Source organism: Cygnus atratus, chromosome 11 (genome assembly GCF_013377495.2).
Source record: "Cygnus atratus isolate AKBS03 ecotype Queensland, Australia chromosome 11, CAtr_DNAZoo_HiC_assembly, whole genome shotgun sequence".
In the NCBI taxonomy this organism is placed as follows: Eukaryota; Metazoa; Chordata; class Aves; order Anseriformes; family Anatidae; genus Cygnus; species Cygnus atratus.
In genome coordinates, this window is record NC_066372.1 from 9,369,886 (window position 1) to 9,392,254 (window position 22,369).

At 66.9% G+C, this 22,369-nt stretch overlaps 5 protein-coding genes across 10 annotated transcripts; 2 read left to right on the forward strand and 3 right to left on the reverse strand.

Moving 5' to 3' along the window:
* The first annotated feature begins 1,010 nt into the window (after nt 1–1,010).
* On the forward strand, nt 1,011–2,623 carry CPLX3 (complexin 3). The gene is made up of 3 exons (XM_035566778.1): nt 1,011–1,171; nt 1,467–1,554; nt 2,399–2,623. The coding sequence occupies exons 1-3, from the start codon at nt 1,011–1,013 to the stop codon at nt 2,621–2,623; spliced, it is 474 nt and encodes a 157-aa protein (XP_035422671.1).
* A 1,128-nt stretch (nt 2,624–3,751) lies between these two features.
* ULK3 (unc-51 like kinase 3) lies at nt 3,752–7,671 on the reverse strand. 3 transcript variants are annotated; one of them, XM_035566693.2, is made up of 16 exons: nt 7,532–7,671; nt 7,279–7,419; nt 6,998–7,118; nt 6,657–6,761; nt 6,434–6,577; nt 6,127–6,209; nt 5,898–6,053; nt 5,710–5,815; nt 5,438–5,478; nt 5,221–5,323; nt 5,058–5,122; nt 4,867–4,945; nt 4,757–4,794; nt 4,629–4,676; nt 4,497–4,551; nt 3,752–4,380 (listed from the first exon to the last, which is right to left on the reverse strand). In XM_035566693.2, the coding sequence occupies exons 1-16, from the start codon at nt 7,631–7,633 to the stop codon at nt 4,364–4,366; spliced, it is 1,404 nt and encodes a 467-aa protein (XP_035422586.1). In that variant the 5' UTR covers nt 7,634–7,671; the 3' UTR covers nt 3,752–4,363. The 3 variants fall into 3 exon arrangements, with proteins under 3 accessions (XP_035422586.1, XP_035422585.1, XP_050568900.1); XM_035566692.2 differs by having other exon boundaries at nt 4,757–4,797; nt 7,532–7,653; XM_050712943.1 differs by having other exon boundaries at nt 4,757–4,797; nt 7,279–7,416; nt 7,532–7,645.
* A 1,311-nt stretch (nt 7,672–8,982) lies between these two features.
* SCAMP2 (secretory carrier membrane protein 2) lies at nt 8,983–15,328 on the reverse strand. Its single transcript, XM_035566753.1, has 9 exons — nt 15,171–15,328; nt 14,037–14,117; nt 13,365–13,454; nt 13,019–13,136; nt 12,419–12,547; nt 11,735–11,894; nt 11,186–11,287; nt 9,722–9,839; nt 8,983–9,583 (listed from the first exon to the last, which is right to left on the reverse strand). The coding sequence occupies exons 1-9, from the start codon at nt 15,225–15,227 to the stop codon at nt 9,437–9,439; spliced, it is 1,002 nt and encodes a 333-aa protein (XP_035422646.1). The 5' UTR covers nt 15,228–15,328; the 3' UTR covers nt 8,983–9,436.
* A 361-nt stretch (nt 15,329–15,689) lies between these two features.
* MPI (mannose phosphate isomerase) lies at nt 15,690–18,786 on the forward strand. 3 transcript variants are annotated; one of them, XM_035566701.2, is made up of 8 exons: nt 15,690–15,760; nt 15,888–16,015; nt 16,118–16,318; nt 16,398–16,539; nt 16,620–16,802; nt 17,093–17,266; nt 17,359–17,567; nt 18,126–18,786. In XM_035566701.2, exons 1-8 carry the CDS (start codon nt 15,745–15,747, stop codon nt 18,342–18,344), a joined length of 1,272 nt encoding a protein of 423 aa, XP_035422594.1. In that variant the 5' UTR covers nt 15,690–15,744; the 3' UTR covers nt 18,345–18,786. The 3 variants fall into 3 exon arrangements, with proteins under 3 accessions (XP_035422594.1, XP_035422596.1, XP_035422595.1); XM_035566703.2 differs by lacking the exon at nt 16,620–16,802; XM_035566702.2 differs by lacking the exon at nt 16,620–16,802 and having other exon boundaries at nt 15,888–16,318.
* Nucleotides 18,787–18,916: 130 nt separating this feature from the next.
* Nucleotides 18,917–22,313, reverse strand: FAM219B (family with sequence similarity 219 member B). 2 transcript variants are annotated; one of them, XM_050712962.1, is made up of 6 exons: nt 22,246–22,313; nt 21,081–21,186; nt 20,911–20,992; nt 20,210–20,287; nt 19,859–19,907; nt 18,917–19,532 (listed from the first exon to the last, which is right to left on the reverse strand). In XM_050712962.1, the coding sequence occupies exons 1-6, from the start codon at nt 22,309–22,311 to the stop codon at nt 19,380–19,382; spliced, it is 534 nt and encodes a 177-aa protein (XP_050568919.1). In that variant the 5' UTR covers nt 22,312–22,313; the 3' UTR covers nt 18,917–19,379. The 2 variants fall into 2 exon arrangements, with proteins under 2 accessions (XP_050568919.1, XP_050568920.1); XM_050712963.1 differs by having other exon boundaries at nt 19,394–19,532; nt 19,849–19,907.
* Between the last annotated feature and the right edge of the window lie 56 nt (nt 22,314–22,369).

Sequence of the window (22,369 nt, forward strand, 5' to 3'; positions counted from 1 at the left end):
GGCGCGCCAGATCCTCCCGGCGAGGAGCGAACAACAGTTGCAACTCGTGCGTGCTGCGCCTGCCTTCCGCGGGGTGCTAAATCCTCCAGGAACGGGGGAAATAAAGCAAAAAAGAATCAAAAAAGCACGTTCTCGGGGGGGGAGCGTGCCGGGGTGGGGGAACGAGCAGTTTCCATCCACCCCCGGGCCGGCTGCTCGGGGGGCTCCTTCCCGAGGCGAAGTTTCCCGGAGCCCCCCCTTCCTCCACCCGGGGCCGGGGGGGCGGCGGCTCCGCCTCTCGGCCGGGGGGGCCGGGGGGGGGCCGGGGGGAGGCGGCGCCGCCCCCGCCGCGCTCACACCGGAGCCGATCGAGCCCCGGCGCCGCTCCCCGGGCAGCCCCGGGGAGGAGCGGAGCGGCCCCGCCGAGCGCCGGCACCCCCGAGCCCGCAGCTCGCCCCCCGGTACCTCGCTGCTCGGCGCCCCGGCGCGGCGGTAAGCGGGTCTCGGGCACCCCGGCACCCGGTGTTCCTCCGGCCCCCGGAGCTGCGCTCCCTCGGGCTCCCCACCAGCTCGGCACCCCGTCTCCCCGGTTCCCTTACCTTGCCGTCTCTCCGGGACCCCCGGGACCCGCTCCTCCCAAGTTCCGCGAGCACCCGACCTCCCCGGTTCTCCCGGTTCCCGCATCTCCCCGTCCCCTGAGCATCCGACCTCCCCGGTCCCCACATCTCCCGATCCCCTGAGCATCCCACCTCCCCGTTCCCTGAGCATCCCACCTCCCCGGTACCCCCGGTACCCACTTCTCCTCGTTCTCTGAGCATCCGACCTCCCCAGTCCGCCTCTTGCCTGCATCTCCCGGCTCCCTGAGCTCCCCATCTCCCCGGTACCAGCATCTCCCAGTTCCCTGAGCATCCCACCTCCCTGATCCCCCAGCATCCCTTCTCCCTGGTACCCCCCCGTACCCCCATCTCCCGGTTCCCTGAGCACCCCATCTCGCCTGTACCCCCCCTCCTCGCCCCCCCGGTCCCGCAGCCATGGCGTTCATGGTGAAGAGCATGGTGGGGGGCCAGCTGAAGAACCTGACGGGTGGCCTGGGCGGCGAGGAGAAGAGCGAGGGTGAGAAGTCCCCGGCAGAGGCTCAGGGCATGACCCGCGAGGAGTACGAGGAGTATCAGCGGCAGCTGGTGGAGGAAAAGTGAGTGCTGGGGGGGGGACACGGACAGGACGGGGAGGCCCAGAGCTCCCTGTGCCTGGGGAGCCTGGGGGGAGACAGTGGTGGGGCAGCAGGGCCAGGAGGCTGCTTAATGAACCCCCCTAATCCCTTAATCCGCTTCCTCGGGGATTTTTTTCTCCTTTCTGGCTGTGCCGTGGGGGGGAGGAAAGCAGGGGGACCAGGGCTTTGCGGAGGGGATGGGGGGTACCTGGGTTGGGGGGGGTTATAGAGGTGATGGGGGCCCTGGCTGGGGGTAACTGCCCCGTGCGGTTCGCAGGATGGAGAGAGATGCCCAGTTTGCCCAGCGCAAGGCGGAGAGGGCCACGTTCAGGTCCCACTTCCGAGACAAGTACCGGCTGCCCAAGGTACGGCCGTGGGGGGGCAGGCGCAGGGACCCCCGCGCTGCGGGGCTGGGCCGGGGCGCACCGGGGGCACCGCCCGGGGGGGGGCTTCGGCTACAAATCCCAAATCCCAAAGCCCGTTCCCCTAAAAAAAAAATCCTCCCTCCCCTCAGCCCTACAGCCCCCCTAGCACCACCAGCCCCCTGACCCCAAGGGCAGGACCTCCCCCACGCACCCCCAGCCCCCCAATTCCTCCTTTTTGCCCCCCCCCCCCCCCGCCAGGCAGAGCCGCCCTCGCGCCAGGCTCCCAGCCCCACAGCTGCGCGCGGAGCCGGCGCTGCGCCCCCCCCGGCTGGATTAGCCAGCTCCTGGCTTATTTGGCACCCGTTTGTTTCCCGAGATGGATTCCTATTTTGGACCTTCCGCCCCGCGAGCGATTCACTCCCAACAATTCAATCAGCGGCAATTCAGCCGCTCTTGGACCTGCCACCAGCGCCTCTCCCCCCTGTGCGCCCCGCATCGAGCCGGATCCTTTCCGAACCCCTCGGTGGGGAACGCTCTGAATGGAGCCGGGCTAATTTTAGTCGGGGAAGGCCAGCTCGGCCAAGGGATATTGTTCATTTTTTTGGGTATCATTGGCACGGAGCACCCCAGTGCTTCTTAGACCCATTGCAGCGCCGGGAAGTAAGCAGCTGGGGGATTTTTCTCCTGCCAAAGAGAAGCGAGGCAGACAAGAAGAGATGGAATCCCCCCCCCGGAGGGGAACAGGGATTCATTTGGCTCCGTGCCCCCATCCTTCTGCTGCTTCCTCACGCTCGAGGTGTCCCGTCCCCACCACCACCACCTTGCCCTGACTTTCTTGTTCCAGAACGAAACGGACGACAACCAGATCCAGCTGGTGGGCGGCGACGTGGAGCTGCCCAAGGAGCTGGCCAAGATGATCGAGCAGGACAACGAGGAGGAGGAGGAGAAGAACTCCGTCATCGGCCAGCTCAGCAACATCCAGAACCTGGACCTGGACTCCTTGAAGGACAAAGCCTCGGCCACGCTGGAGGACCTGAAGCAGTCGGCCGAGAAATGCGCCGTGATGTGACCCGGCTGACGGCTCCAGCCCCTCTCCCTCGCAGCGAAGGGTCCCGCTGGGGACCCCCCCGGCGTCGCCACCCCCTGCGTGAGCCGGGTCCTCCCCCCTGAGCCCCGAGCCCCTGCCCCAGACCCCCCTGCTCCGTCCGTGCCGGTGTCCCCGTGCGTGCTGTGGTTGTGTTTTTTTGGGGGGGAAGGAGGAGGTTTCGGTGCGGTCTGAGGACACAGCAAAGGGGTGGCCTCGCGCCCTCCGTCCCCCGGGCTGGGACCCACTGGAGAAGGGGGGAAAAGCGACCTGCGTGTAGGGAAAGTCGCCTCCGTGCCCGTCGTGATGTGGTCGTGCGCTGTGCTCCGCCGAGTGTCCACACCTACCGTGCTGTCCCCGTGCCGCGGCACCGCCGGAATAAAGCCCGGGAGCTCTCTGTGCACTGCTCGCTGCGCTCCCTCGGTGCTGTGGGAGAAGTGAAGGGCGTGCCAGCGCTGGGGACAGAAGGACAGAGCCTTAAACGAGCAGTTGTTACAGGGGCGGAAGGGCCGGGGGGATCCCCACCGCAGGCTTTGTTTCCTTGGGTTTGGGTTTTTTGTTTTTTTTTTTTTTTCCTTTTTGTGGCCCGTTAAATCTCCCCACGGAATGCTGCGGGGAGGGACAATGGGATGAAGGGGCTCACACGGCAGCACTCCGCGTCTCCGCTTCCCCATGCGTAAGACGCTTTTGGGGGCAGCACCTTAAAACCGGGGGGGGGGGCAAAAATCCCAGCTCCCCCCAGCCCTCCTTCGAACCCGGAGCCACGGCGAGCTGGGGCTGCGAGGGGCCAAGGCAGCCCCCGAATCGCTGCGAACCCCACAAAGAGATTTGTGGTGACCCCGCTGCAGACCACGTCCTGCCGAGGGGGACGGGGCTCCGGATCCGGCCGCGTCTTCGGCAGAGCGTGAAGGCGAACGTGATGGATGGCAGCGCGGGGAGGGCGGCAGGCTTGGAAGCTCTTTAAAGCCCGGGGATATAATCGCTGCTCCGAATGGCAATGATAAAAACAATCCCGCAGAACGGCCTCGGAGAGAGGTCGCAGCGCGGGGGACCCGTGGGGCCACCCCAAGCATCAACCCCCAAAAGCGGCGGCATGGAATAAGCCACTTGGAGAACCCCCAAAAAAAGTATTTATTTGAGGCAATAAATTACATTCCCTTGAAACGCAGCAGGTTTCGGAGACGAGGCCCCTGCCCTGCAGGGCCGGCAGACCCCCCCCGCGGCCACAGAGCGACTGCAGCTGGGGACAGCCCCGAGGGACGAGGGTTTTCGGGCGTCCCCACGGAGCGCGGCGCACGCGGGGCCGGATCCTGCCCCCCGGGAGGGAGCGGTGTGCGGGGCCGGGGTCTGCGCTGGCGTTTCCGTGAAGGCGAGCTCTGCTCCTGGCGTTGCTCGCCGCGCGACGACGCAGGCTGGGAGCGGGCAGCAGCTCGTGGCACGGGCGAGCAGCGCGCTCGGTGCCCGCGCCAACGCCTCCAGCGCAGATAGGGTGATTTTTGTGTGTGTGTGTGTGTGTGTGTGTCTTTTTTTTTTATTATTATTTTTTCCGGGCTGTGCACGCAAGAGCCTGCGCGCAGCAGCAGCATCGGGCGCCCAAACGCGCAGCCAGCAGAGGAACTGGGGTGGAATAAGCCGCCCGCCGCGGGCAGGGCAGGGCCGGGCAGGGCAGCAGACAGTCGCGGCAGGGACGCCTCCCGCTGCCAACGCCTGGCCTCGTCCCCGGCGTCACTGCAAGATGCAGGCTGGGGGGGACAGGGGGACACGGGGGGGAACACGGGGGGCACACGGGGGGGGCATGCGGTCACTCGGGGGGCTGCGGCCACAGCCCCCCCCCTGCCCGGAGGGTCTGGGGACTCACAGCTCCGGACGGACTCTGCCAGCGCCTCCTTGCCCAAGGACTGCGCCTCCCGCACCTGCAAGGGCAGAGGAGTGTGTGCCAGCCCCCGACCCCCCCACAGCCCCCTGGAGCCCCCCCCCGAGGCGGCCGTACCTTGATCTGCTCCTTCAGGTACTCGGCTCGGGCCATCAGGGTCTGCACCTGGCGGGCAGACAGAGGGGAGCCCGTCAGGGCAGCGCCCGGGGGGCGAGCGGGGTTTAGGGGCAGGTTTTGGGGCTCACCTCGGCGTGGAGCAGCTCCCGTCTCCTCCCCGCGGGCTCTGCTGGAGAGGGCACAGGCGGCGTCAGCGGGGTGCAGGATGCGGCCCCCCCACCGCCCCCCCAGCACTCACCGGCCAGCAGCAGCAGCAGCTCGCCCAGGCTCTGCTGGTAGAGCTCCAAGGCGTCGCCGTCGTCTCGGCCGTCCTCCTCCTGCAAGAGACCCCCGGTACCTCCAGGGATGCTCCGGGAGCTCCTTCTCCCCCCGGGATCGCCCCCTCCCTGCCGCCCCAGGGGTGCTGGCACCCCAAAATCCAGGACTCACCCTCGCCATGGCCGCTGCCGCCACCTCCAGCGCGGCACAGAGCCGCGGCTTGTCCTTGGCCAGCTCTGCAGGGAGACATTTCGGGGCGCCCTCAGCCCTCCTCCCCGCTGCCAACCCCCCAGGGGCTGGTTCCCAGCAACGCCCCCCCCCCAAAAAACGCCACCTTTGAGGACCTCCCTGGCCGGGCTCCCCTGCTGCAGGAGGCTCCTGCTGTCGGAGGTGACCAGCGCCTTCAGCTCCTCCGCCCGCGAGATGTACTGCCCCACCTGCGGGGGGGGCGGGGTGAAGCAGCCCCCCCCGGGGCTTTGGGGTGACGGGAGCACCCCCCGGATCGGATGGGGTGCCCTGGCCCTTCCCCACCCCAGGCTCCCCGCGCTCACCTTTGCCCGGATGGCCTCTTTGCGGCGGGGGTCGCTTTCATCTGGGGGCCAAGAAGGGGTCAGGGGTCCCCGAGGTCCGGGGCCGAGGGGCGCCAAGTACCAGCAGGACTGATCCTGCACCCAAACCAGGCGAGCTCCAGCCCCTTCCACGCCCCCCCTCCCTTGACTGAAGCCCCCCAGCACCACGTCTCAGCTCCCCCTGCTCCTCCACGGCCACCCCATGGCCCAGCCCGGGCCCCCCGCAGCCCCCTGCAGCCCCCCGGGGCACTCACAACGCAGGGCAGGCACAAAATACTCGAGGGCTTTGCAGTAGAGCGCAAGCGCGGCGCTCGCATCCCCCTCCTGGTCCTTCTTCACCGCCTCCACCACCAGGTCGGTCTGGGGAGGGGGCAGACGGGGCTCGGGGCTCGGTCCCACCGCACCCCACTGCTTCCCCCCCCCCGGGGCCGGCCCCGCTCACCGCCTTCGGGAAGCTCTCGGGGCCGGGCACGTGCTCCATGTCCACGAAGGGGTGGGCGAAGAAGTCCTCGAAGGAGATGCGCTGCCGGGGGTCCCTCTCCAGGAGGCGTCGCAGGAGGTCCCGGCACCCCGGGGACAGCGGGGGCCGGCTGGGCAGCTGGCGGGGGAAGTGGGGGTGAGGCCGACCCGCTGCCCCCCCGGCCCCGCGGCCGCGCCACCCCGCAGGTCACCTCGACGGCTCGGTCGCTGCGGATCTTCTCCTCCAGCTCGGCGAACGACCGCGAGGCGAAGGGGGGCCGCCCAAAAAGCGCCTCTGCGAGGAAGGCAGCGTGGGGGGGGGGGTCGCTTTGGGGGGCACCCCCTAAATCCTAAATCCCCCCCCGGTCCCAGCAAGGGGCCACCGAGCCGAGGGCTTGCGGGTGCCGGCCCCGCGGGCCGCTGGACGTCACCGTGGGGCTGCCCCCCGACTTGGGACAGGGACAGCCGGGCCCTGGGGGGGTGCCAAGGTGCTGGGGGGGCGTGGGGAGGGGGACCCACCGTAGAGGATGACGCCCACCGACCAGAGGTCCACGCGGGCGTCGTACTGCTGGCGGCACACCATCTCGGGGGCCATGTAGAGCGGGGAGCCCCGCAGCACGTGCTGCTCGTCCCAGGGCGACATGTACTGCGCGAAGCCGAAATCTGCGGGGGGAGAGTGTGGGGTACCGGGGGGTACCCGGTGTGTGCCCCCCCCCGGGGGGAGACGGGGCTGGGGACCCACCTGCCAGCTTCAGCTGGGGGTTGTCTGGGGCGCTCAGCAGGATGTTCTGCGGCTTGAGGTCCAGGTGGGAGATGTTGTGGTCGTGGAGGAACTTGAGGGCGCAGGCTGGGGGGGCGAGGGGGGCAGGTGGGGCGGCGGGTCCCCGAAAAGTCCCCAAAGCCCTGCACCTCCCCAAGGAGGAGGACGAGGAGCGGGAGGATGAGGAGGAGGACGACAAGGAGGACGAGGAGGAGGAGGAGGAGGAGGAGGAGGAGGAGGTCTGTCCCCAGAGCCCCACACCTCCCTGAGGAGGACGAGGAGGACGAGGAGGAGGAGGATGAGGAGGAGGAGGAGGTCCTCACCCAGCTGCTGGAGGAAGACGCGCGCCACCTTCTCGGGCAGCAGGCGCCGCGTGCGGATGAAGCGGGAGAGGTCCCCCCCGGCGCAGAACTCCATGATCAGGTAGATGTGCTCGCTGTCCCACTGCAGGACGGGCGGTGGAGGCTCAGCGGAGGCCGCCCCGACCGCGTCCCCCGGCCTCCAGCACCCAGGGGACCGCAGCGTGTCCCCAGGGGACCGCGGCGCCCCTCGGTGCGCCCCCCCCCCCCCCCCCTTTCCGTGCCCACGAAGCCCCCAGCCCCACCTGGAAGTCCTTGAGCTCCACGACGTGCGGGTGCCGGATGGTTTTGAGGATCTCGATCTCGGTCAGCAGGTTCTCCACCGACGCCCGGTTGAGGCTCCTCTTGCTCACGCACTTGACGGCCACCACCTCGCGCGTGTCCTTCTGCCCGGAGAGGCCACCCTGGAGCCGCGACCCCTCCGCGCCCCCTCGGGGACCCCCCCCGGCGGGGACCCCCCCGCCCCCCCCCCAGGGACCCGAGCAGGGACCCCCGCACCTTGCCGTACGCCTTGTACACCGTGGCGTAGGTGCCGGTGCCCAGGCGCTCGGTGAGCACGAAGCCGTCGAGGCGCGGAGGGGCGCAGCCAGCCCCGGCCATGCCTCCCCGGGACCCCCCGGGGCCCCCCCGGGTGTCCCCCCCCCGCTCCCCGCCGCCGCCCGGTTCCGGCTCCGCCTCGGCCCCGCCGCCCCCGGCAGGAAGGGGCGGGCTCGGCCGCTCTCCTGGCGGTTTTTTATTTATTTATTTGTTATAAGCACTTTTTTTTTATCTTTTCTTTTTTTTTTTTAATTTTTTTTTATCATTTTTTAATCTTTTTTTAAGCACTTTTTAATTATTTTGTTTTTTAAAGCGTTTAACGTGACGCGTCGTTTATTGATTGTTACGAGTAAAGATCAGACAAGGAAAAAGGGGAAAATACATGAGAAAGGGGTTGGTTGGTGGTTTTTTTTTTTGTTTTTTTTTTTTTTTTCTCTTACAAAAATTTCAGGTTTTTATCACCCAGGAAAAACAAACCCAATCCCCCCAGGGAGCAGGGGGAGCGGTTTCCCAGCGGGGATAGCTCTCCGTCCCCATCATCACGGCAGAAATCAAAGCCTCGAGGGTCTCAAGCACCTCTGCTCTTCCCCTTTTTCCCCAAGAAAAGCGCTCACCGCACGGCTGCCCAGCCCCCCAGCTTGACAGAACCCCCCCAAACCCACCAGCAAGCCCCCAGCAGGCCCACACCTCACGTGTCACAAGCAGCAGCTTTAATCCCAAAGCTGCAGATTCTGGAGAACCTGGGAGCAATGGGGAGCTTGGGAGGGGAAGCCCCAACTCCCTGCAACATCTGGGGACACGTGGAAAGGGGCCGGGGGGGGGAGAGCACGGCCCCAGGACCCACCCGGCAGGAGGGGTCCTGCTATCCCCCCGCTGCACGCCCCAGGGACACAGCTTTAGAGCCAAACAGGCATCAAACGAGTTCTTTCCCAGTTAAAATTAAATAAAATGGGAGCTGTCCCTGCAGGGAGATCTGTCCACGCCTCCGGGCTGGCAGGAGGCAAGTGAGGAGGCTGGGGCAGGCAGCAGCGGCGCTGTGAGCCCGGGGCAGGACGCGGCAGCCTGGATGAGGTCTGCCTCTCCCCCACGACACGCAGCCCTGCACCTTTCCCCCCCAAAGCTCCGGTGCTGCCCCTCCGAACAGCGGGGCCGGGGAGTGAAACAAGCCCCCTTCTCCCTCCCTCCCCCAGGTTAAGGCTGTGGGAAGGCTCAGCCCCCTTCTCTCGCCGTGCCTGGGGCCCTGGGTGCTGGGGAGAGGGCACAGGACCCCCAGGGGATGGCGGCCGCGGGATCCCCAGGGAAGCAGAGGCAGATCTGTGACGGGGGAAGGACAAGGGGAAGATTCCCCTCCTCCCCGACCCCACCTGCCCCCAGGTTTTTGCTTGTGCCACGCCGTCGGGAGGCCGAGCACGTGGGAGGTGGAAACGCAGCATCGTGTTAAGTGTGGTAACCCGAAGGTACAGCTTCCGCTCTTAAAATCAACGACAGACTACATGCGAGTTACAAAACCCCCCCAAAAAACCAGCAGATAATCAAGTTGTTCAGAGCAAAGGCCGATAGAAGAGAGAAAATAAAATCAAAAAACCTGCTTCCCCTCGCCCCCCTGCTGCAGCCAGGGGAGGGCAGGAGGAGACGAACGCCCGGCAGAGACGTCTCCTCCGCTCCCCGCGCCCCCGAGAAGGCCAGGGAAAACAAACCGTGATAAACCTGGGCCAGCTGAAGCTAAACCAGACCTCTCCTCATCTGGAGTCGGCGTCACAGAGCTAACATGGTACCCACGGAAAGTGCATCGTTAGAAAATGGAGGTCGGGGCGATGGCGGGAGGGGAGGGGAGGGGAGGCGAGGCGGGGGCAGCCCCCTGAGGGGCTAATTCCCCCGGAAAGCTCCGTGTGCGGCCGAGGAGGCCGCCCCGGCCGCTGCGTTCTGGAAGCTCCTGTTGGTGAGGATGCCTTGGGAAAACTCCTCCTGGGCCCTCTGGAAGCTGGCGCCCGTGCGGCGATACAGGGAATGCACCTGGAAAAAGGGAGCAGGGGGGAAAAACATCAGCCTGCGGGACGCGCACCGGCCTCACCGCCCCCCCGGCCGAGCAATCCCCGCCCAGGGCTGCCCCACAACGGTCCTGAGGTGTCCCCAGCCCTGCGAGGAACTCACCTGCTTCAGGAGGAAGAGCGAGAGGACGGCGCAGAGCGTGAAGAACGCCGCCACCACCATCATGATGACAGCCACGGCCAGGTTCCCGTGCAGCTCGGACAGCGCCGCGATCCAGCCGCTGCAAGGGAGAGCAGCAGGGTGAGCACGGCCCCTCCGGCCCCGAGAGCGCCCTCGGTGCTGCCAGAAACCGAGCGGCTCCCCCAAACACCTCCAAATTCAGCCGAGCAGGGGAAAGAGAGGCTGGTGCGTTGGGAAATGGAAGAGGGAGGCTGCCGGACCTGGAGCCCCGAGCTACGTGTCACCTCTGCGAGAGTGAGGAGGGGGAGGGAGAGGAAGGAGTGAAGGAAAAGCTACAAAAAAAGCTTCCTGGGAACTGGCAGCGGCTGCGGGGAAAGGGCAGGGAGGACTCGGGGAGTTATCGGTGCTTATCAGTGGGCAAAGCCACCAAGACGCCTCGCTCCCAGCGCCCTCCTGCAGTGCCAGAGCAAGGAACCTCACCCACGGTTCTCACCCACGTGCAGGAGAGAGGGGACCAAAGGGGACAGTTGGGCTCGCTCCATGTCCTGTGCAGCTCCCAGCGCATTGAAAAGCAGCAGAAACGCAACACCGCGCACCACGGCCCAAAATAACCACGCTGCCGGGCTCGAGGAAACGGAGCTGGAGCTCTGACCCAAAACGCTGCGCCCCCTGCCCGGCCCCCACGGCTGCGCGGGGAGGGAGCGCGAGGACAGCTCTGCCCGTGAGCTGCTCTGCAGGCAGCGGGCAAAAATAGCGAGAGCTTCCACGGCACGCAGCTCCCGAAGGCTGCCCCGCGGGGAGAAGGCGCTGGCTGCGAACCTCCTGCCTCTTCTCCCCCAGCAGGAGCTCGGGGATCTGCCCGCAGCCAGCGCGGGTAGGGGAGGGAACGCGCGGCTTTGGGCAGGGGGGTGACCAGGGAGCCTGGGCTCGTCCTTCTGGGGGGTGGCACCAAGAAGGGGCGAGGGGAAACCCCTTTTTGGGGAGTTTTCTTGTAGGTTTTTGAAGCACAGCCCGCTGGCAGCGCATGACCACGCTCAGGAGAAATTCAGGAAGGGTTTGGGGTCGAAATCAGGCTGGGAGCAGCTGCACGGGGCTGAGCCGCATCCAGTGGGTCCCAGATTCCTCGGCCTCCACTCGGAGGCAAGGCAGACACGGCCAGCACCAGGGGCTCAGCACCACCCAGGGACACAAAACGCTTAGGAAAAGAAGTGCAGAATAGGTCTGGGAGGTTCCACGCACGCCTTCAAGTCTGGGAGAGGAAGGGCGGAGGAGAGGCAGCCCAGCTGAGACCTGCCAGCGCCGCGCGCCAGGCGAGAGGCGCGGGAGGAAGAACGGAGCTGTCAGAAAGAGAGCAGCCACGGGCCCCGAGCTCCTGGCAGCCACAGCCCTGGTGAGAAGCAGCACGAGGGCAGGGCTGCGCCCCAGCAGCTCGTGCAGGCGCCTTACCTGTCTCCCCAGCCAGGAATGCCGACGGCCTGGATGATGTAGATTGCGATTTGGCAGAAGAAGATGAAAAAGAAGACGAAGAAGCTGAAGGAGCTGTCAGACCTGCAGGAGAGACGGCAGCAGGAGTGAAAACCAGGGACCTGATCCCTGGACAGATTCCCTCCTCTGAGAGGAGGAAAACCACTTCGGTGATCCGCTTCCTCCAGGGGAAGGCTGCCGAGGGGAGGTGATTTCAGGAGGAACTCGTGCAGCCACGCGGTTTACGTGCCCACTGCGTATCGCACCACCACATTTTCTCAACACGTTTTCTTAAAAGCAAAGAAGCAGCAGGGCCCTGCGCTGGCCAGGCTCAGATTCCACAGCGAAAAAGGAGCACCACGAGCAAGTTCCATCAGATTTTTCAGATACGTTCGGGAACAAGTGGGTTTGATCTATTCAGTGATGCGAAGAGCTGGAAAAATCCCACAGGCAACACACTCGTGGAGCAGACAAACCCCAGCTCCCCCCAGCAGAAGCCACGTGCCCGTTACAGAGGAGAAGAGTACTTGCCTGAAAGCCTTGTAAATCGGCCGGTACCAGCAGAGGAAGGCACAAGGAGTGAATAAAACGAACCACAGGATTGAGAGACCAAAGTCTACTCCTCTTTCCGTCTGGACCGTGAACCACGCCAGGCAAGCGAGCAGGTTCAGGAGCAGGGTAACCGAGTGCACTGCGCGGGACAGGAGAGAGGAGAAGCAGCTGTAAACCCTCGGCCGTCTCCCAAACCCCTCTCCGAGCACCTCTCGGCCCCCGCTGAAGACACAAAGCTCTGCAGATGTGACAGTTTTGGGGCCATCTGATTTCCTTTCTTCCACGGGAAGGAAAATGGGGCTTAACCTGAGACCCTCACCCGGCCCTGCTGCTTGCAGACACGCCTGAAATCCTTTCGGAACTGAGGAGCGCAGCTCAGACTGTTCTGCACCTGGTCTCTAAGTGCGCTACCCACCACCGCTCAGAGCCTCAGGCTGTACAGCCTCCTTTAAACAACGACCAAAACTCTGTTGTGAACGAGCTGTTCCCAAAGCAAAAGCCTTCAGCCCTTCACATCTGCCTCCATTTAAAGAAATAAAGGAAGAGAGGCACCGTTTGACCCTTGCCGACAACACCCACGGCGCTCACTGTAGGACAAAGGGCGGCATTTGGTACAGGAACTTCTCAGAGAGAGTTTTTATTGCAGCTGAAGGCATTACTCACGCATCCACAAGTAATACAGCATCTTGCATATCCGCTGGTAGTCGGCCGGGATGTCTGCGGAGAAATCCTGGTAGAAGCAGGGCTTGATGGGGCACTTCCTGGGAAGGGGCGGCCAGTTGTTCTGCCTCGCTGCGGGAGGGAAGGACAGAGGAGCTCTGCACCCACCCACAGGTTTATCAGCGTGCCGTCATTTACAAGGAGCCGCTCGGATCTGCTGACGTTAAAGCCTCGGGAGAGGCTCAGTCTCAGGGAGGAACGAGGCCTGAGCAGAACTCCCCGTGACAAACCACCACAGCCATCACCACTCGGCACCACAACCGTCTGAAACTGAGGTCGGCCAGAGCAAAACAGCGTTTTCCCCTAACAAAGCCTTGCCAGAAAGCCAGGGCTGGCCCCCAGCAGCTCACCTCCGAGCCCCTTTCCTGCCCAGCCCTCAGGGGCAGCCAGGCTGCGGGCCGTGGGAGGACGGGTACGGCCCCGGGGCACGAGGCAGGAGAACACCACCTCTGGACGGGCCAAACCCGCCCCTGCCAGCGGCCGCGCTGCCAAACGGAGCGGCCCAGGCGGCCCTGGGAGCGTGGTGGTCGCTCTCCTACTCACGGTTAATGCTGGCGGCGTTACTCTGCAGCTCCCTCTCCTTCTTCTCCAGCTCGGCCGCCTTCCTCTCGAGTTCCGCCTGCTGCTGAAGCAGCCCGGCCTGTGCTGCTGCAGCCACAGCCTGAAAGAGGGGGAGAGAAAGGTCAAAAGCCCTTCCCTGCCCGAGGCAAGCACAGCAGGAGCCACACGGAAGGGAAGCGAAGGCGATTCAGCGGCCTCAGGGTGGTACAAATGCCAGCTAACAGGGCGGGGCGCAGCTCCCGCCGCCAGGACCCCCGGCCCCTGCTGCTCCCGCACGCCCCCGCACACAGCGGGAGCTGGCTCGGGCTCCCCGGGGGCGGTGCCTCACCTGCGGGGTGGGCTCCACCGAGGTCTGCAGGACGGCGGGCTGCGAGTGGCCGGCGGGCTGCGTGGCCGGCGTCGTCCGCGCTGCATTTGTCTGCAAGGGATAAGGGAACACGGTGACGGGCTGCTTCTTTCGGGGAAGGATTCTCAAGTTTTAGCACTGCCACGAGGAGCAGGAGGCACCAGTGTGCTCTCGGGAACGCACTCGCTCTCTAACGCCCCGCCTGGGGAAGCGGTGCCTAAGGACTGCGGGCACAAGAGAACCCAGAAGGGATCCCCATCGGCTGTTTAAGCTGCAAGAATTATTTTTATCCCGGTTTCCTCTTCTCCTTTTCCCCATATCACACGTGGCAGCAGCCAGGAAATAAGGCTGAAGTTCTCGTAGCGATCCACGAGTGACATCAGCTCGGCTCCCAGCCCGCAGACCAGATAAATACCGATGCGTCCTGCCACAAAACGCCTTCCCCTCACACTTCACGTGGCTTTACCGGGAGCCAGCCCGTGAGAAACTGCTGCATGCGAGCACAGAGCTCCAGCTGGGCGCTTCGGTGCTCGCAGTGTCTGTGGGGAAACCAGCTGCGCGTGCCTTGCTTTTATTTCCCTTTATGCTGTACTGCCAGGGGATGTCCTAAAGCGCTACAGGCACCGCCACGACGCCCGGAGCGGGCACACGCACCAGCTGGGAGCTCTCCGAGAAGGGGTTGAACTCATCCAGGCCGCTCTGGCTTGTGTTTGTGAGCTGTGTCACCGAGGGGTCCTGAAAAACAGAAAGAGGAGAGAGCAATCAGCACCAGACACGAGCTCACACGTCACCTGCTCTGCCTCCCAGCCTCTTTTCTTTACCTGGGAACAGTTACACAGCCTACTTATTGCTAACAGCCTCTTTTCTTTTTACGCGCACTCGCAGCAGCTCCACCAAACGGCCTGGTCCTGGACGAAAGGATCCCTGCGCCCGCGCTGAGGGCGCCTTCCCCCCCCCACCCGCAGCACGCGGCCGCTTTCCCCGCACGCTGAGCTCCCCGTGGGAAGGTCCCTGCTTCGCAGCCGGGGATTTTAAGCAGCAGTTTTCAAGCTGCAGCGCTCCTCTCCCAGCGACCAGGGAACCTCGGGGCACTCACGGGTCCTCCTGCCCGCACGGGGAACAGCCGGGGAAGGCGGGGCAGGCAGCGAGAGTTAAAATACCCCAATTTTCGTCCCTGCTGCGGGCGGGGGGCAGGCTGCGGGTGAGCGGCTGCCACCTCCCCGCCCGGGGATCACCCCGGGGGCAGGACGACCCCACACCCCCACAAAAAAAGCGTCGTTTCGGGTTAAATCCCGGGGTTTTGGGGCCGCGGCCCCCAGCGGGCCCCGCCGGGCTCCCCTCAGGGGTGGGGCCGCCAGCAGGGCCCACAGGGCACGAAATCAATTAGCCCTGCTGCTAATTAGGCAGAGCGCCTCGCGGCCCTGCCCTGCTGTTAAGACCGGGCTGCCCACCCGGAGCCTCCCCCGCCGCCCCCAGCCCCCAGCAGCCCCAAACTCGCCCTTTTTTCCCCCAAACCGCCCCCCCGCAAGGGGCAGCGGCGGCCCCGGAACTCCGCCGCTGGGCTGCGGCTCCCGGGGGGACCCAAACGGCGCCGGACCCCGGGGGGCGCCGGACCCTGCCGGCGGCGCACACCCCCCCAGGTCCCGCCCCCGCGCGCTGATTGGCTGCGAGGCGCCGGAGCGGCGCGGCTATTGGCCGGCGGGCTGCCACTCAGCGCCGCGGCCCGGCGGCTCGGGGATGGGAGGGGGGGGAACGGGCAGCGGGGGGAAGGGGGGGCGCGGCGCGCACCTGGAAGGGATTCACGTCCACCGGGTCCGCGAACGGGTTGGTGTCGAAACCCGCCATGGCGGCGCTCCCCGCCCCGCTCCGCTCCGCGCTCCCGCCCCGGCCGCCGCCGCGCCGACACTTCCGGGAGCGCCAGCGCGCGTGCGCCGCAGCCCCCCCACCCACGTGACCCCCTCCCTCCGCGGGGCGGGGCGACGCCCTTCTCCCGCGTGACGTCACAACGGCGGGGCGGGGGCGGGGCTTTAGGCGCGGGGGCGGGGCTTTAGGCGCGGGGGCGGGGCCTGGCGGCGCGGGGGCGCGCCCAGCTCTGCAGGGAGCCGCGCCCCGCAGCGCCCCAATAGCGCCCCAATAGCGCCCCGCAGCGCCCCAATAACGCCCCGCAGCGCCCCACGGGCGGGCGCCCCCCCGAGCAGCCCCCAGAGGCGCCCCCGCAGCGCCCCCCGGCCCCGCCGCCCCCTCGCGGCCCCCGCCCGTCCCCCCCCGCGGCGCGCCCCCGATGGCCGCTATAGGGCGGGCGTAGGGCGCTGCCCCGCCCGGCGGGGGGAGGCGCCGGGGAGCGGCACCGGGCGGCGCGGCCATGGCGGAGATCCGCGGTGAGAGCCGGGGGCGCCCGCGGGGAGACCCCCGGGGTCAGGCTGGGGCCGGGTTGGGGGCCGGGTTGGGGGCCGGGTTGGGGGCCGGCCGCCCGCTGACGGGTGTCCCCGCGCCGCCGTCCCGCAGTGTTCCCGCTGGCCTGCCCGGTGCAGAACTACTCGTGGGGCAAGCTGGGGCTGCAGAGCGAGGTGGCCCAGCTGGTGGCCAGCGGCGACCCCACGGCGCACATCGACCCCGAGCAGCCCTACGCCGAGGTGCGTCCCTCCCTCCCTCCGTCCGTCCGTCTGTCCATCTGTCCGCCCGGTGTCACCCCGCAGCGGGTGACTCAGCCCAAATCCCGTCCCGTCCCCCCCCAGCTCTGGATGGGCGCCCACCCCAAAGGCGACGCCGCGATCCGGGACAACCGCATCCCCCAGAAGACGCTGGGGCGCTGGATCTCGGATAACCCCGCCTGCCTGGGCGCCAAGGTGAAGGACGCCTTCCAGGGCCGCCTGCCCTTCCTCTTCAAGGTGCTCTCGGTCCGCACCGCCCTCTCCATCCAGGCGCACCCCAACAAGGTAGGCACGTCCCGGCGGCACCGGGGGGGCTCCCTGCACACCCTCAGGGACGTCGCCCCCACCGCTGTCCCCTCGGCAGGAGCTGGCGGCCAAGCTGCACGCCCAGTTCCCCCAGCACTACCCCGACGCCAACCACAAGCCCGAGATGGCCATCGCGCTCACCCCCTTCGAGGGCTTGTGCGGCTTCCGACCCGTCGAGGAGATCGCCTCGTTCCTGCGGGGTAAGCCTTTGGGAAGGGGGGAAGAAGGGGATGGAGCCCGTCCCCGTGGCACCGCTGACGGCCCCGTCCCCTCGGGGCAGCCGTCCCCGAGCTGCGGGCGCTGGTGGGCGAGGTGGCGGCGGAGCAGCTGGAGCGCAGCGCCAGCCACGACCCCCGCGGCGTCTCGGCCGCCCTGCGGGTCTGCTTCACCCGGCTGATGAAGAGCGAGAAGAAGTCCTTCGTCGACCAGCTCAACACCCTGGTGCAGAGGATTTCCCGAGAAGGTGGCCGAGAAAAAACCTCCCGGGCCTCGCTCGGGCAAGGAGGGGGGGGCTGGAGAGGGGGGAAAGGGTCTGGGGAAAGCCCCACGTTGGGAGCTGGGGGGTGGGGGCACCGCGCTGGAGGCCGGGATGGGGAGACCGGGACAGGGAGGCCAAGACAGGGAGGTCAGGTTGGGGAGACCATGACGGGGAGACTAGGCTGGGGAAGCCAGAATGGGGAGATCAGGGTGGGGAGGCCGGGATGGGGAGGCTGGGTCGAGCTCCCACCAAGCCCCACGGCGCTCCCCCTGCAGCGGCCGAAGGGCAGGACACGTCGGGGAGCAACGGGGACCTGCTGCTGCGCCTGCACTCCCAGTTCCCGGGGGACATCGGCTGCTTTGCCGTCTACTTCCTCAACCTGGTGAGGCTGGAGCCCGGGGAGGCCATGTTCCTGGCGGCCAACGAGCCCCACGCCTACCTGCAGGGAGGTGAGCGCCGGGCACGGCTCCGTGGGGGGGGCACGGCTCCGTGGGGGGGGCACGGCACCGTGCAGGTGGCGCTGACACCCCGGTCCCCGCAGACTGCGTGGAGTGCATGGCGTGCTCGGACAACACGGTGCGCGCCGGCCTCACCCCCAAGTTCATCGACGTGCTCACCCTGTGCGAGATGCTCAACTACACGCCGGCGCCCAGCAGCTCCAAGATCTTCCCGGCCGTGCAGAGCCCGCTGGACCCCAGCGTCTTCCTCTACGACCCGCCCGTGCCCGACTTCACGCTGATGAGGATAGAGGTGAGGCCGCTGGGGGGGCTGCAGGGAAAAGCGAGCTGCTGGCACAGCTGGGCCGGAGCCGCTGGGGCGGGAGCATCCCGGAGTTGCTCAGCTTTTCTGCTGGGCTGTGCTCGGCGTGGTTTTGGGCTGCGGCACCCGCCTGCGCCGGGGACGCCGCGTCCTGGCTGTCCTTTGTAGGGCGTGGAGCGGGCTGGGTGGGAAGGGACCTTAAAGCCCGCCCAGTTCCCGCCCCTCGAGCCCAGGCTGCCCAAAGCCCACCCGGCCTGGCCATAACCACCCCCGGGGAGGGGGCAGCCGCAGCTCCTCAGCCTCCCAGTTTGGCCTCTTGGTTTCTTGCCGCGGGTTCGCTGGTGGCACGGGGAGGATGAGCGCGCCGGGGACACCTGTGTCACCCCGGGCAGTGCCACGAGCTCCTCTCCACCCCAAGTTCTTCTTGCTCGGCTGCTCGAGCCACCCTGGGCGTGGGGAGGATGAGGAGGGCGATGGGGCTGTGGGGAGGGGGACGAAGGAGGAGGGAAGCCGCAGAGACCCGAGCGGCGGCGGCCGCTCCCGTTGCAGATTCCCTCCTCCATCAAGCTGTACCTCGTCTCCGCCGTGGACTCGGCCAGCATCCTGCTGGTGGTGCAGGGCACGGCCGTGGGCACCTCCACGGCCGCCGCCTCCGAAATGGCCCTGCGCCGCGGCTCCGTGCTCTTCGTCTCCGCCAACGAGAGCATCTCCCTGCGCCTCTCCTCGCCCGACGGGATGCTGCTCTTCCGAGCCTGCTGCCTCCTCTGAGCCCGCCTCGACGCCCCGCGGTAGATAGAAACCAAAGTAGTCCTGGCCGATCGCTTGGAAGCCGCCCCCAAAGTGAATCCCAAAGCCGCCCACCCCCGGTTTCGTGAGAGAAGCAGCTGGGCGCCCACCCTGCGCCTCCTGAGGTGACTTTTTGGGACGCGGGGGGGCCGCGTCCCCCTGGCGCCACGGCCCTCACCGGTGCTGCTAACGCCCTGCGGCGTGGGGCTGCTGCGGGGCTCCGGGGTTTTGGGGTTCCCCTCGGGACTGCTGCTTACCCCTGCCGATGTGACGCTCGCTGAGGCTCCCCCCGGGGGGCAGGAGGTGTTGGGTCGGCCTCAGGTGGTGCTGGGCGTCCCCGTCCCCACGGGGGGCTTACGGGGTGCTGGGCCCGGGGGTCCTGGGGTGACTGGTGCTACTAATAAAGCGGTGATTTTGTCCTCAGCGCTGCGTGCGGGGCAGGAGGGGGTCTCTGCTGCCTCCCCCGGCCCCAAATTGGGTCCCCCCCTTGAGTCCCCCCTTCCCCACCCGTGGGGAGAGCAAATGGATGTGGGGAGGGAGCGGGAAGACACCTCGAGTAGCAAGATCCTTTTATTGAGTGCTTCCTCGGATAGGATACAAAAAAAGGAGAGCGTTCCTCTCCGGAGGCCGAGCGTTTAAATAAGGTTCCTCCCTAAGACACCGGCTGTCCCTTGTCGGGCAGCAGGACCCTGATTTAAGGCAGCTTATGAGACCGGAACGGCCCCGGGGGGGAAGAAATCTTAATGTGGAGGCCGTCGGTCCCTTCCTGAACAGCAGCGGGGGCTCGCAGCAGGGAGCAGGAGCACCGGGAGCTCCCCGTGCACCCCAGGAGCCCCCATCTCCTCCCGTCCCACCCCAGCCGGGTGACAAGTGGCACTGAGCCACGCGCCTGCTGCTGCCCCGTGTGACACGGAGACCTCGGGGTGCAGTGCAGCCCCTGGGGCGCCACCAAACGCCCCGAGGGCCGTGGGGAGCGGAGGCTCCGGAGCTGTCCCGCGCCCCCCGCGGGGGCGGTGCCTACTGGAGCACGCAGCAGAGGGAGTCCCCGAAGCACCACGGGCACGGGGCGGCGGCGGGTTTCGGGGGGATGAGGTCCAGGTCCTCGTCGTCAGGGACCTCGTCCAGGTGGTAGCCGTCCTGCAGCAGCTGCCGGCTCAGCTCCTGGTTCACCTGCCGGGGGAGACGGAGCTGTGAAACCCCCCCCGCACCCTCCGACGTGACAAAACCCCCGCCTCGTGACACTCGCGGTCTGGGTAACGCCACGGTGGAGCGCAGGCACCCGGGGGTGGCACAGGGGGACAGAGCCCGGCGGGTTTTGGGTGGCCTCAAAGCCCGGCAGGGCCGCGGCAGCGCTCAGCAGCTCTGCGAAGCCCCCCGGCTGAGGGGGACGCGCGCAGAGCAGGGGGCAGTGCTGGATTTAGCGATTCCCCGACGTGGAGGCGAGGTGGGGGAGCCCACGGGACCGCGGGGGGGCCGGGAGCCAAACCTGGACTTGCCTCGGCGGAGGAGTAGCCGGAGGAGCCCCTCGATTCCAGCTCCCCATCGCTGCGAGGAGAAAAAAGTCAGAGTGGGCGCCACGAGCAGGGGGCTGCTTGAAAAGCCCGAGGATTTGAGGGCGGGGGCGGCTGCTGGACTTAGGGCACGCAGGGCATTTCGCTGCTGCCTGCCCAGCCCATCAGGGAGGCACCTTCAGGCTCTCCAAGCGACCAAATCGACCACAAAAAATGGGGTTTGGAGGCTTTTTTTAATGAGGTTTAGAGGGTTTTAGGTCGCCCCTCAGCGAGTCCCACCCCGATCCTCCCCAGCCCGTCAGCCCCGTGCCCCGAAGGAGGGCGCCGGCCGCTCACCTGCCCGAGCTGGGCGACACCAGGCTGTCCTCTGCCACCTGGCTGAGCGCCACGTAGCCCCCGCGGGACCTCGCGGACCTGCTCGGGGACACGGACGGGTGCCAACGGGGCCGCAGGGGCGAGGGGATGGGGAGCAGCGGCAGGAACCCGCGGCCCCAGCGCCTGTGTGCCCGCCGGCCTCAGGGCACCGCCAGCACCGCAGCACCCCCAGCCTCCGGTATCCTCATCTTCTTCCTCCCAGCATCCTCATCCTCCCAGCATCACCATCCTCCCAGTACCCCCATCCTTGTTTTCCCAGTATCCTCACCCCCATCCTCCCAGCATCCCATCCTCATCTTCTCAGTACCCTCAAATTCCCCTCCCAGTACCCTCATCCTCACCTTCCCAGTATCCTCATCCTCCCAGTATCCCCATCCTCAACCTCCCAGCAAGCCCGTCCTCCCACTATTCCTATCATCCTCCTCCCAGTATCCTCCTCATCCTCCCAGTATCCCCATCCTCCCACCATCTCCATCATCATCCTCCCAGTATTTTCATCCTCATCCCCATCCTCCTGGTATTCTCCTCATCCTCCCAGTACCCCCATCCCCATCCTCCCAGCCCCTGCCCATTCCTGGTTCACCCCAAGCCCTTCTCACGCAGCTTAAAAACCCCGGTTTTGGTTAAAAAAAAAAAAAAAAGGGGGGGGGGGGGGCTCCAACCTTTTAGCCGCTGCCTTCGCCGGGGGCCCCCCCAGCAGCCCGTGCCATCGCGGCGCCGCCTTCGCCGGCTCCCGCGGCCGCTCTGCAAGCACCGGGGGTGAGAGCCCGAAGCCCCCGCGGCCCCGCTGGGGTTTTAGGGCTGGCTCGGGGGCGCCCCTAAGGCCACTTACGCAGCTTGGCGTGGCCGGCGGGGGGCCTGCAGAGCAGGTAGGGCCCCCTCCTCTCCGCCCCGTCGCTGCCCCGAGTGCTCGGCCGCCTGCTCTCGCCCCGGGGCGGCTGGAAAGGAGAAGGGGAGAGTTGGGGCCTGACCCTACAGAGCTCCCTGTGTGCGCTGTGTGGCCCCTATAGCGCCCTGCACATGCTGCGCGGCCCCCGTGCGCTCGCTCTGCCTCTGTACGGCCTCTGCCCTACGCAGCCCCTGCCCGACCCCGTGCCTTGGTGCCTGCACCCCTGTATGGCCGCGTGCTGCTCCACGCGTACAGCCCCACGCTGCCCCGTACACACGCTCAGGCCCTATACCGCTCCTGGAGCGCAAAGCCCCACACTGCCCCACAAATACACGCCAGCCCCAGACTGCTCCCCACGCGCACAGCCCCACACGAACCCCCAGCCCCATATAGCCCCACACAGCCCTATAGAAACCCCCAGCCCCATACAACCCCATACAGCCCCACACAGCCCCATATAACCCCATATAGCCCCATACAGCCCCACACAGCCCCATATAACCCCACACAGCCCCACATAACCCCATACAGCCCCACATAACCCCATACAGCCCCACACGTATACCCCAGCCCCACATAGCCTGATATAGCCCCATACACGAGCCCCCAGCCCCATATAACCCCATACACCCCCCCAGCCCCATGTAACTCCATACAGCCCCATATAACCCCGTACAGCCCCACACAGCCCCATATAACCCCATATAGCCCCATACAGCCCCACACAGCCCCATATAGCCCCACACAGCCCTATAGAAACCCCCAGCCCCATATAACCCCATACAGCCCCACACAGCCCCATATAACCCCACACAGCCCCATATAGCCCCACACAGCCCTATAGAAACCCCCAGCCCCACATAACTCCATACAGCCCCACATAACCCCACACAGCCCCACACGTATACCCCAGCCCCACACAGCCTGATATAGCCCCATACACGAGCCCCCAGCCCCATATAACCCCATACACCCCCCAGCCCCATGTAACTCCATACAGCCCCATATAAGCCCGTACAGCCCCACACAGCCCCCTACGGCCCTGTATAACCCCCTACAGCCCCGTATAACCCCCCCCACCCCCCCACCCCCCCGGCCCGCCCCTCACCGCCCGGCCCCGCCCCGCCCCCTCCCGGCCCGCAGCCCCGGGCCCGCCGCCGCCGCCCGTCGCCATGGCCGCGCGGCCCCGCCCCCGCCGCCTCCCATTGGCTGCGTTGGCTCGCGGGGGCGGG